Genomic DNA, 13318 nt, shown 5'->3' on the forward strand with positions numbered 1-13318 from the left:
GCTCATATCACTCAGGGTTTAACCAGAGAAACTAAACCAGTAAGAGATTATGTGTGTGTGTGTGTGTGTGTGTGTGTGTGTGTATGTAGTTTATGTACTTGTGTATATGCACAGGGATTTATTACAAGAAATTGGTATATACAAATGGACTGGCAAAGCAGATCTAAATTCTGTAGAGCAGGTGGTCAGGAGCAGGCTGGAATCCCACAGGTATGAGCTGTTTGGAGTCTCTGAGCTACGGGAATGCCTAAGCCCTCTTTCCAACATTATTTCTCATTCTCCTTTGTTCATTATTCACTTTGGCCAACCTGACTTCATCATTTTTTCGTTGCTGAAGGAATTGCTCATGTACTGTTGCTTTATTTGACCTCTTCTGCTGCCTCCATATCACCTTTCCCTAATTCCCCTAAGTGGCAACAATCTTTCTTTTGAAGGCCCATAACTCTTTATACCTGTCTTCTTTATAGTACTTACCACTTTCTACCTAGATTCTGGTGGTTGTGAACATATTATTTCTCTAGGAGGCTCTTGAAGGAGGATCTGTTTACTATTCATCTTAGAACCCTCAAGTGTCATCCTGAGGGTTCATATTGGATTGCCTTTAAAGCAGTGTTTCTGATAATGTGACTATCTGATCACATTGCACAATGGAGACTCTGAGAAGGCCAGTTATAGGTGAGTTCCTAGTCTATCTATGTCTTTAATGTGCAGGTGCACATCTGCATTTGGGTCCAGGCTCTAACAGTTCAACTTCCTTAGAAAGCAGGATTGTGTGTGTGTCTTTTCTCAATCTACTCCCATGCTTCTGTGTCCCTAACCGTTTGTTTATCTATCTTCAGATTTATTAGGGTTTTAAGTCACGGGCACCAAATAAAATTGGCAGAGGAAGAGCAATGGGTAGCAAGTGCTTCCTTCCGCCTGGTAATAATGGTGTAATTGAAAAAGAAAAACATAAATGTATACAAAGAAAAACTGACGAATGTAAGCATGGCTGGTACTTTTTATCATATTGCTCTGTTACATTAGAACAATGAGTTTATGCCTAAAATTTTGTACTTCAGTGAACACAAATTTATCCTTTATGCTTTTAAATCTCAATAAGATTGAAATATATTTTATTAGTATTGATACCTGAAGTTATGTTTTTAGATCTAAAAGGCAAACTGAGCTAGAATTGCTCTTAAGTTGACAGTTCGCCTTGAGGACTACACCCTAAGTCTTTTCCTCAAATCAATCTCCCTCTCCCTCCCTCCCTCTCTCCTCTCTCCTGTCTCTCCTCTCCTCTCCCCTCCTCTTCCCTCTCTTCCTCTCTCTCTCTCTCTCTCTCTCTCACACACACACACACACACACACACACACACACACACAATCTGCAGTCCTCAGAGAAAAGCTCCCATTGCATTGTGCAAGTGTTGGAATGCCTAATCATAGGTACAGATAATAACATGTACTGTAGAGTGGTACACCTGTTCAGTTCAACCTCTTTGTAGTGACCTCTGTTTTTATTGTACTTTTCTTTATAACACAGAAGCATGGGACTAGATTGAGAAAAGACACACACACACAGGCATGCACATGCACACACATCCATGCTTTCTCTAGACCCTTTGCAGACATTTTCATCTCAGAATCTCTAAAAGCATTGAACACTTCAGGGCTCGGGGAGAGCTTTAACATTAGAATCAATGGTTCCAATACCAGTTCTCTTTTTCACAAGATGTATGATCTCAGGTAGTTACTCTGACTTCTAAATCATCACTCTCCTCATTTGTAAAGTTGACAAAATAATGGTATTTAACTTACAGGGCAGTTTGGGGGATAAAATGAGATGTATGTATTGCTTGGCACAGTGGCATAAAGAAAAGTGCTCCAAAATGAGAGTTGTTATTGGACAGAGGTGTGAGGCATACTTTAACTTCAAAAATACGAATCTCACGATTCAGTAGAACAACTTCATAGTGTCCATAATTTAAAAAAGTCATAAGCTCTGTGCTCAGAAAGTATTGAGAAGCAGTGATTGAAAGCAAATTAATACAAGATAAAATTACAACTTTATGTCAGTGTTTACTCATTTTTTTTTTAAAAAACGATTTCTTCCTAAAGTTTGGAGACAAAGATATATTAAAACACTTCTTCCACATATTTAGTGAGAAGGATTGCAGGGAAATTCTTTAGATTATCTTCATTTTCCTTTTTAATATTAATGAGAATAGAGATTTTTTGCCCAGCCACCATCCTATTTTACAGGATTGGGGATGTTGCCAATAAAGGCTTCAGAACCATATTAGCTACAACACTCATGATATAATTCTTATTCCCTCCATTGGATGACAAGCTACTTAGATTTATATGTGGCAGAAGAAATAGAGTAAACGTCTACTGAGGAGAATGGAGGCTGGACCAAACACAGACATTCTTTTTTAGCCAGCACACCAGGTCAAGGAGTAGAGAGAAGAGAAAATGGGTTAGATATCTGCTGAACTAGGCTATTGAATAGCATCTGGGATTCTCCTAACAGCCATAAATAGAAAATGGGCAGAGATGGTAAAGAATGAGAAGGGGCCTAGACAAGTGTAGCCAGGAGTCATTGGTAGCTGGTAATTGCATGGCAGGTAGGAGCTTGGAGTCTTGGTGTTATCCCTGTCCTAGCGCAGATAACCAGCCCCAGCAGCTCTGTTGAAAGAGGGAGATTTTGCTTTGAAAGTCTTAGTAAAAGTATAATAAGGTAGGGAAAACCTTATCTTCTTAAAACTAAAAGGAATTATGGGTCTTGGGGTGAGCTTCCTTTCTGTGGTGTTTTGATAAGGGCTTGGGAATTGGATCTGACGCCCTGGTCCATGTGTATCATCTTTAATGGGGGGAGAAACTGCAGAAGAGAGGCAGAAGTTTGGAGCTCTTTGAGGCAAGCTCCAAGAAGACAGAGAGGGAGACTGTATACTTTCTTCCTCAGCTTCACAGCTGCATTGTCCATTGGCTAGGTGTGGCCAATCCTCCCTAGGGCAGTGTGTCCCCAAGGAATCTCTAGTTACTCTGCAGCCATTTTACCATGTAGACAGTCCAGAGGGAATTCAAGGACTGATTTCTGTAATGGAAGCTTCAGGATCTGGTAGTATTTCATTCTGGATAAATAAGGTATAAAGGGTATTTTCCATAGTTTTAGTTGTGAAGGGTTATCTGGAATCAAAACGAGGAAGGCCTCTTTCTTTCCTCATGTAGTAGAGAACAAGATGTGGGGTGAAAGGAAGTTCATTTGGACTAAAGAATTTCCAACATGATGTGTACCTATGACTGCACACAATCAGGCTGTCATAGTTTTGCTTTTTTCCACCATAGTGCATGGAGTAGGCTGTTTCTTCAACCACAAGTTGGGGGAAGAAGCAGTGTGCTATAAATTTCATTTGTGACGTTTATTGAACCTCTTTACCCAGTTATTAAGTTTTATTTAAAGAACAGTACTAATAGTTTTAACTTATTGAGATTTACTGCCTATAGTAACATTTACAATATTTGGGATTATTAGTATTTACTTGAATTTTAGTATGTAATTGAATATCATTAGATATAAATGAAGTTTTAAAAAATTAGATGCCAAAGGGCAATTTCGTTTTGACCGTTTCCTATCATATTCTCCCCATCTCGAGTAGAGATTAGAACCATATCTGAGAAAAAGAAATTAAAATTGCTCATAGGAAAATGTATACCATGCAACCCAGGATTTTCACTTCGAGAAATTTAGCCAAAGGATAAATATTCTATTATGAGACTCAAGATCTTATTTAACTTTTTGTGTTAGCTAGCTTTGTCTGACACTGTTCTGGCACAGGAGGTAGGAACACAGTCTCATCACTGCCAGGTGGAGGTGGAAATATCTAGGTTTCCCACTCAGCCTCTGTTGATCCCAGCAAGGGGGAGTTTCCTTGATACTTTTGGGTGTGGGAGGGAGGTATTCCACTGACACCACCAGGTGGGAGTGTTGGGTTGCTTTGTTACAGCCCTGAAAAGTGGAAATCTAGGTTCCCTACTCAGCCCTTATTGGCACGGGTGGGGTTGGGTCCCTTTTTTTTTTTTTTTTTCCCTGTGGTGTTTGGCTGGAGTAGAATAGTTATTGTTTAAAAGTTTTCTGTCTTGCTAGGCAGCTCCTTTCCTGGTCCTTTGGTTAGAGTAGGCTTTTGTCAAGACTTTTTAAATCTGTGACCACAGGCATTTCTGGTTGCCAACTTCTTCAGCCCCAATCTGGGACACATGAGGTGAAAAGAAATCTCAGGGAACTCACAACCGTGTTACTCCTGGAGTATCGACGCTTCTAGCTCATCTGCTTTCTTCTCTTTGTCCTTCAGAATATCATGTTCCTTTTAAATATAATATCCAGGGTTCTTAGTCGTACTTAGCTAAGGCTTAAATTTTGAAATAGAATGAAGTTATGTCATATATACATTTAACTTAACTGTAATTGAACAATACTCTCTGTGGTTGAAAGAGGAGAGAGAAAAAAAGATTTTAAATGGTGAGGGCTCTTCTGTTTGTTGTTCCATTCAGTGGGTTTATGCCCTGGAAGTGAGTGTAATTATGTCTGAAACAGTTAATGCATATCATATGTTTCTTTGTGAAGGCTATTTTAAGTTTTGCCAGCCATTATAGTAGGAAGTATGATTCACATGACTATTTTATGGACATGCTTAGTGCTTTTGATTATTGCTATTGCTACCTTCCTGTTTGCTCTCAAATGGGGCGGAGAACATGTTGGTTTCCTGGAACTTCCATTTTCCTGAATAGCACTGACATGGTTGTAAAAACAAGAGACCCTGAAAGTCATCCAGGCTTCAGGAAGCTGCCATCTGAGATTCACTAAAGGACTCAAAACTATAGCCACACACACGGCAAAATTTAATTCCAAAGTCAAAAAGTTTTCCTTGAAAATAGATTTATTTTATTCAAATTAGAAATGTTCTGTGTCTCTCTCTAAAACCAACTTCATATTATCCTTTTGACAAATAAAAAGTTTTCTGGGGAAAATTTTTGAAGATAGTAAAAGAAAACTTCACATTTCTTTAATGTTCACCTATCAAAAGGTACATAATCAAAAAGTTTCAACATCTGACCTGTCCATGAGGTTTCTGGATCATGCACTCTGAAGGAAAGGAGGAAGGGAAAAATCGTAATCACTACTGTGATTTGAAGTGTTAAAAAGTTCTTATCTACCATGTCAGTTAACACTGGTGTAATATGCAAAGGCAAATGACCCTCAAGGGAAAGGTTTCATTGAGCTGAGGAAAACAAGTTCAAAAAAGAGGACAGGAGATAGCTTCCGAGAAGAGTTATTTTTGTCCAGCTGAACATTAACAGGCTAAGAGTGAAAAATCGACATTCTATGAGCAGTAACTATAAAGACGATCTTAGTTCTTTCTGACACTACTGACATTCCCACCATTCTAGTTTCCAAATTATAGAAAAAGATAAAAAGATTAACAAAAATAGAGAATGTAGAAACTGCTGATTTTGTGCCTGGAGAAATGGCACCAGAATGCCAGTGCTCATGTGCTCCATCTGCAAGGCAGCACCTTGCATGGAGGTGGGGGGGATGCTTCTGCTTCTGCACCAGGGGCTCATCTCCCTGGTGCACATGCTCCCTGGTGTAGCTCCAAATGCAGCTCTCCTAAGAAACGAGGGCCTACTTGACCATCTTGCGGATCATGTAGTTAAGGATGCCTCTGTTGTGGAAATAAGTGAGCTCCACGTCGGTGTCAAACCTCATGACAGCCTGAAAGGTTTTCCCGGTATCCAGCTACAACAACAAAGAAGCAGAGAAAAATCACTGTGAAAGGAATTCCTGCCCAGCCTGCCCTCGGGCCGGCCATTCAGAGTGCAGTTGGCACACTCGGCATCACCAGCATATTAGAATCGTCAGCCTGGCCTGGAAACATGCTCAATCTCTTGCCCTAGTCCAGACTCGCTGAATCAGAAGCTGTATTTTAACAAGATCCCCAGCAGACTTATCTATAGACTATCAATGATGGAAGTGAAAGATATGTGAGAATTAGAAATGGCCTCTCTGAGCAGCAGTTACTAGTGACGTTTGGGATGATATTTTCTAAACCCTCCCTGGGAGCTCTCTGCAGAAAGAAGTGTCTCAGGTTAGCAAAGGTTTCATTAAGGTTGTCTCTTAGGTACCCTGTTCATCCAGGACACAGACCTCAGCAGCTGCCTCAGCGTCGATGTCTAATCCCCCTGGGACCTTGGTGCTGCACACTTCATCTTCACCTTGCCTAGAGAGCTGTCGTATCGGGGTGAGGCTCAGGGATAGGGAGTGTGTCTGCTGTTCATATTTTTATAATAAAAAGGTGTTTTTTAGGTAATGTCCTATCCCTAAGTTTTCATCACTATTCTCTGGGCCGAGTGAGACTTGGGGGAATTGGAGGCAGTGGGGCTAGTTGGGGATGGGAGGTAAGAATGGAACTGATGATAACTCTATGAATAAACAGAAATAAATAATGATAGGTATTAAGCTCACTATGTTGTAAAGGCAGATGGAGGAGGTGCTTGTAGAACTCAAGTCTAATGTGGTCCTATTGAGCATTTTTTTTTTTCCTTTTCCTTCCAAATCCCACTGATTTCCTTCTAACAATGCTGATGACAAATAAAGGTCCCTTTTGGCTGGCCCTGGCTTGGAGAGGCTCCAGCTTACCTTGATCTGGACTTTCATTTGGGGTTTGAGGTTTTCTGGAATGATGACAGTGTATCGTTCCCGCCCTGTGAGTCCCAGGGTGTCTGCAGTCTCCCCAGGAAGATATTCGAGGGGTATCACCCCCATTCCGACCAAGTTACTACGGTGAATTCGCTCGTAACTCTCAGCCAGGACAGCTCTGATTCCCTGATGGGCCAAGACAGGAGTTTGGACACAGTTCCAATTTTCCTTCAGATACTCAGAAACTTTACAAAAGGCTTAAGTCAAAACTCTTCTCACACCTAAATTCTTTGTAAGTACCAATTAATAGTTTACACAAAATATTACCTTCTAGTTATAAATAACACAGTAGCCAGTTTTAACTGAATGCCTATAAAATACAGGCACTATGTAAGCACTTAAATGACGTCTCTCATTCCCCCTCCACCAACCCTGAGAAGTAGATGCTATTATTGTCCCCTGTACTCAGGTAGTCAGTGTTATGTCTGGTATTTGAACCCGTAGTCTGATCATGCACTTGGACACTGTGATACAATATCTCTTAGCAAACTTCCATTGTAACTGGAATCTGCATCACAAAACATAAAGAAAATTCATTTCTTTCCCTTGAATTTTGCTATTATTGTAGGTGCATTGGCAGACACAGAAGATTTAATCAAAGAGCAATCAGAATATACCACAGAGAAAGTGATTATTTATTGTGCGTTGCTTTTATACTTCCTGTTTCAAGGATCAAATTATATTGACTATAATCTTGATATTAAGCTTACTATAAAGTACATTTTTTTTTTTGTGATCTACATCTGGCAATATATAGCAATGATCAATAGACCAGGATACTCTATTAACTAGAAAACTCCATTCTCAAACATTATTTAACTGTGGTATAGTATTAAGATACCCCTAAAAAGGGTATCTCTTGATATCTAGGGTATACTTTTAAAACCCTATGCATCAGGGTCACTTGTGGAACTTATTACAAAAGTAGAATATTGGGCACTACCCTAGATCTACTGCATCAGAATCTCATGCAGGTAGTGTGGGGCAGGAGGAAGACAGTGATTCCTGTAAGTTATGAGAGCCATGACTCTGCAAGAGTGGTTCGCAAGCTTTGCTGCATATTAGAATTACCAGAGGAGGCTTTTAATATTCTCATATCCAGGCCTTTCTCTTTACCAATTAAACCAGAATCTCTGGGTATGAGGTCTAGGCACAATTATTTTTAAAAATCCCACAAGTATTTCCAAATTTAGAAACAAATTTATAGAGAAAATGTATTCTTTAGGAGAGTAGATATTTGTATGGATTTATGGATATTTATTATGTATTCTGGAAGGGACGTAGAGTTCTTTGTAAATTCATACTATTCACTTCCCTAGCTTTGTGTAAATGGCTGTGCAGGGCTACGGATGCCACAGATCACGGTTGGGCTACGGATGCCACAGATCACGGTTGTCTATCCCTTTCTCAAATCTTGTGCATACACCCCAAGATTGTTGTGTGGCCCAGGCTGGGCAGCTACTGAATGAGGTATGTGGTGTCTGGGAAGACAGCCCTCAGAGCATCTCTGTAGAGAAGTCTAGACTCTGGAGCGCCCCTGGGTGTCAGTTCTCCTTATCCTATGGTAGACTTTACAGTTCTCCACCCAATTGCTCACTGTTCTTGTTCCTACTGCCCAGCTCCCTTCCTAAGATCCCTTCCTTCTTTTTTCTGGTTCTTTTAACAGTTTCTAGAAAAGGCAAGCTTTCACACATTACTGCGTAATCAGAGAACATTTTTTTTTTAATAGAGTAAAATGATTGATAAAAAAAACGAAATAGGTATGTGATATTCAAAGACATTTTCAGAAGCCTGGACGTCTGGAGAGCTGCCTACAGATATCCACAAGTACATTTTTTTAAATGTACTTGTAGATATCAACTTAGTGTTTCCCAAGTGCATTAATTGGCTTAAGCCACACGTTATTTAAATTGACATCAAATAAACCATTTTGCCATACCCTGAGAATTAAAGCCTGATAGGCAGCAAGATTCTTCCCTGCTTTTATGGCAAACGAAAGCTCAAGAGGTAAAAGTTCTCTGCTCCCTGGTGCCCCTCCCGTGGGGTTACCTCAGGCAGGTTGTCTTGCAATGGCTGAAGGTTCTAACGAGCTGCCTGTCTATAGAGACAGTGTCCTTCTCTGTTGAGTCTATAAGTGGATTTTCACAGGCAGTAAAAGGCAATTATAAAAAGTACTTTCCCCAAATTTACCCAAAGCTCAGGCTCCTTACTTTTTCCCACTCGTGAACCTGGCAGATCACTCAGTAGTAGCAGCCTTGGCTTATTCCTCACGTTCACCTGTGACAGTGGCCTTAGATAAATTTTGGGTCCTCAAACTCTGAGAACGTTATGAAAACAATCAACTTTTCCTCATAAAAAGACATAATTTTGGACATAATTTTGGAGACTTCACAGACCATCCCTCCAACTATTGTACAGACACTCCTAAAGACCCATGGTTCCCAGTATATGTCTGATCTGAGGGAACCAGTTCAACTCTAAATTCTCCTTCACTGAGTGAATGAAGCTGGATCCTCCAAGAAGCAGATGAGGAACAACCATCACATAATTCTGAGTTTGCTCTTCCATGAATCTTCCTGGAAATTAAAGCAACAGCATTGATTCCTAGGCCCCTCCCCAGCTTCCCTTCTCGTCCAGAGGTGCAGCTCTTTGCTGAGATGTCCCTATGTCATACTCACCAAGAGGAAAGGGCCTTTGGCTGCCCAGTCCCGGGAGCTGCCCGAGCCGTACTCTTTGCCGGCCAGAATGATCAGGGGAAGGCCCGCCTGCTGGTAACGCTCAGCGGCATCAAACACATCAAGCTGAGGATGAAAAAAATGGAGGTTTTATAGATACAGGAAAAGCACAGAGTGCAGACACAGGCCAGTGAGACCTGGTGAGACGTGCAGAATCAGAGTGTCTGCAGTTGGCCGAGTCAACGGAAAACTTAACCAATCAGATAGATGCCTGGTCGGTCTACAGATTCCCAATTAACTCTATCTATCTATCCCTACCAAATTGTATTTTATATTGTTTTAACTGAAATGCTAAATCGTTGTCCTGGTTTTAGAAAAACATTCAAATCTTAAAGCATCGAGAGAAAAAGGAAAATAGGTTCTTTTCCATTGATAAACTATTTTTTTATTAGTTTCAGATATACAGTACATTGGTTAGACATTTATATAGTTTATGAAGTGATCCCCCCTGATTATCACCCCTTTGGCTCTACACATAGCCTTGTAGTATGGTTTGATATCAGGTAGTGTGATAGTTCTTACTTTGCTCTTTTCTCAAGATTGTCATGGCTATTCAGGATCTTTTATAGTACCATATAAATTTTTGGATTATTTGATCTAGTTCTCTGAAAAATGTCACTGGTATTTTGATAGAGATTGCGTTGAATCTATAGATTGCTTTGGGTAGTATAGCCATTTTAATGATGTTGATTTTTCCTACCCATAAGCACTACCCATAAGCATAGTATATTTATTTATATCTTCTTCAATTTATTTTTTCAATGTCTTATAATTTTCTGAGAATAGGTCTTTTACTTCCTCGGTTAACTTGATTCCTAGGTATTTTATTGTTTTTGATGCAACTGTAAACAGGATTTTCTTAATTTCTCTTTCTGAAAGTTCATTATCGGTGTATAAGAATGCAGCCAAATTCTGAATATTAATTTTGTATTCTGCTACATTGCTGAATTTATCAATTCTAACAGTTTTTGGTGGAATATTTAGGGTTTTCTATATACAGTCTCATGTCACCTGCAGATTATGACAGTTTTACTTCTTCCTTTCCAATCTGAATGGCTTTCATTTCTTTCTTGTCTTATTGCTGTAGCTAGGACTTCCAAGACAATGTTGAACAGAAGTGGTGAAAGTGAGCATCCTTGTCTTGTTCCTGATCTTAAGGAAAATACTTTTAGCCTTTCCCCATTGAGTATGATATTAGCTGAAGGTATGTCATATATAGCTTTTACTATATTGAAGTATGTTCCCTCTATTCCCACTTTGCTGAATTTTTATCATAAATGGATGCTGAATTTTTGAGTGCTTTTTCTGCATCTATTGATATGATCATATGGTTTTTTATCTTTCAATTTGTTAATGTAGTGTATTACATTAATTGATTTGCAGATATTGAACCAACCTTACATCCCAGAAATAGATCCAACTGAATCATAGTGTATGATATTTTTAATGTATTGCTGATATTGGTTTGCTAATATTTTGTTGAGGATTTTTGCATCAATGTTCATCAGGGATATTGGCCTATAGTTATCTTTTTTTGTAATATCGTTGTCTGGTTTTGGAATCTAAGTAATGATGGCTTCATAAAAAGAATTAGGGAGCCTTTCCTCCTTCAAGTTTTTGGAATAGTTTGAGAATAGGTGTTAATTCTTCTTGGAATGTTTGGTAAAATTCACCTATAAAGCCATCCAGAACAGGACTTTTGTTTTTTGGGAGTGTTTTGATTGTTGATTTGATTTCGTTGGTGGTAATCAGTCGGTTCAGATTTTGTTTCTTCTTGACTCAGTCTTGGGAGATTGTATGTTTCTAGGAGTATATCTATTTCTTCCAAATTGTTAAATCTGTTAGCATATAATTGCTTGTAGTATTTTATAATCCTTTGTATCTCTGTGGAGTCCATAGTTACTGGTGTTAAAGTCTTCTACTATGAGTACATTATTGTTGATCTCTCCCTTTATGTTGGTCAATAATTGCTTTATATATGTAGGTGCACCTGTGTTGGGTGCATATATGTTTACTAGAGTTATGTTTGCTTGCTGTATTGATCCCTTTATCATTATGTAATGTCCTTTCTTGTCTCTTATTATAGCCTTTGTTTTAAAGTCTGTTTTGTCTGATAGAAGTATTGCTACCCCAGCTTTATTTTCCCCATTTCCATTTGTGTGAAATATCTTTTTCCATCCCTTTACTTTCAGTCTGTGTGTGTTATTTGATCCGAAATGGGTCTCTTGTAGATAGCATATGCATGGGTCTTGTTTCCTTATCCATTCAGCTACCCTATGTCTTTTGATTTGAGCATTTAATCCATTTACATTTAAAATGATTATTAAGGGGAGAAAAAAATGGTGTAAATGATAGTAAGAGAGGAGAGGAGGCCTCTAAAAAATGCAAAGGAAAGGGCTTGCAGAAATGACTGAGTCAGCAGGTTATAGATTAACCACATCCTATAAATCTCTAAATGGTCTTCTGGAAACAGGCAGCCTAACTCTGCCTGGCCATTTCCTGCTCAAATAAGTCCATTCTTAACTGCCCTCTCCCTTACCTCAAAGACTCTCCAGCTAACATGTTTTCTCATAGCTACCTCCCCCACCTCAAGAACTCTCCAGCTCACGTCTGTTGATTTATGGCTTGCCAACCAATTAATGTTCTTCCTTATCTCTGTAGCTGTGTAGAAATAACAAGACTGTATAAAACTGCCTGTTATGTTACAATTGGGGCTCAGCCTTTGGATAGGAATCCGCTGAACTGGTGCTGGCATCAATAAGTGCTGCTTCCTGCTTATAGCCTCAGTGCCATGTCTCTCCATTCAAGAATCCTATAACAGTGCTGATAATGCCAAGGTCACAGGTTTTACAAGCCAAATGACCTGTAAATTTATAAGACCAGTGGTCTGGAAATTCCTTCCCCCTTGCGGCTCCCTATTGAAACTCCCCCTCCCCCTCCTGAGTCATGAGGTACCCATAAAACCTCAGACAAAGGCATCACGTGCCCCTTGCATAGACACTACAGAGGTATATAAACTGTAAGAAATCTAACCCCACGTGCTCTGCCAGCTAATAAATTCTCCTTCCTCTAACAAAGTTGTTGGAGTGTCCAATTTCCTCCCTCAGATGTCACTTCCTGTAACAATAGAGGCTCTGCTCATCCTTCTGGTGACCAAATCAAAGTTGTGACAGAAACAAGGAGCAGCAGCAAGGAAAAATCGCCTGGGATGAACAAGCCATATAACTAAGGAGAAATCCAAGAAATCACCCTGTAACGGCAGACGATAGGACGGAGCGAGAACGCAGAGCTGCCCGGTCTCTAGTGGCTGAGTGAGACAGAGGCTACGGCAGATGCCTCTTAAAGGGGCCGCATCTGTGAGCAGATTTTTGCAGTGATGGACCTGCTCACTCTGAGGACCAGTGCAAATTCGGTTGCGTGCAGGGGGCACCAGGGACTTACAGGGAGACACTGTTGGAGTGAGGGCCGAGGCGAAACTCACTCTGTACAGAAGTGCTGGAGGTATCCATTGTTCCCTGTTGAGTTCTCTCTGCTACCAGTGAGTGGACAGAGCACTGCCATAGCCATGAAGTCATCAAACTGGATAACAGACTTTGCTCCATCCAGAGGATTCTCTGAAACCCCACCTCCCCCAACTCATGGCCTCATCCAAGCCACATCCAGGTATATCCTCAGCGAGTCAGGTGCTCCTTGCTGAGCAGCGCCTAGACTCACACTGAAGGCAGCTGGCCTCGGTTTCTGGTGCAACCTTTTGAGGCACAGCATCTGTGGATTGCTTGCTGAATCTTAACAGGTGGCCCCAGAAGGGCAGAGGCTTGGGCTAAATTTTGGCTGCCGTTGA

The 13318-nt window shown here is 40.2% G+C and overlaps 1 protein-coding gene across 2 annotated transcripts in view; it reads right to left on the bottom strand.

The window, feature by feature from the left end:
- Positions 1-4904: 4904 nt before the first annotated feature.
- ACO1 (aconitase 1) overlaps positions 4905-13318 on the bottom strand; it is a 45344-nt gene continuing 36930 nt past the window's right edge. The window contains exons 18-22 of one of the 2 annotated variants that reach the window (XR_003046846.1): positions 9421-9543; positions 8953-9019; positions 8792-8870; positions 6683-6868; positions 4905-5782 (exon numbers count right to left, since the gene is read on the bottom strand). Coding sequence is in view for 1 of the 2 variants with exons in the window: in XM_006913687.2 (XP_006913749.1) it covers positions 5669-5782; positions 6683-6868; positions 9421-9543 (423 nt within the window). In the remaining variant the exon portion in view is untranslated. The remainder of the gene's footprint in view (positions 5783-6682; positions 6869-8791; positions 8871-8952; positions 9020-9420; positions 9544-13318) is intronic. The other variant, XM_006913687.2, reaches the window with a different exon arrangement.

This window comes from Pteropus alecto, unplaced genomic scaffold, assembly GCF_000325575.1.
Source record: "Pteropus alecto unplaced genomic scaffold, ASM32557v1 scaffold14, whole genome shotgun sequence".
Lineage (NCBI taxonomy): Eukaryota > Metazoa > Chordata > Mammalia > Chiroptera > Pteropodidae > Pteropus > Pteropus alecto.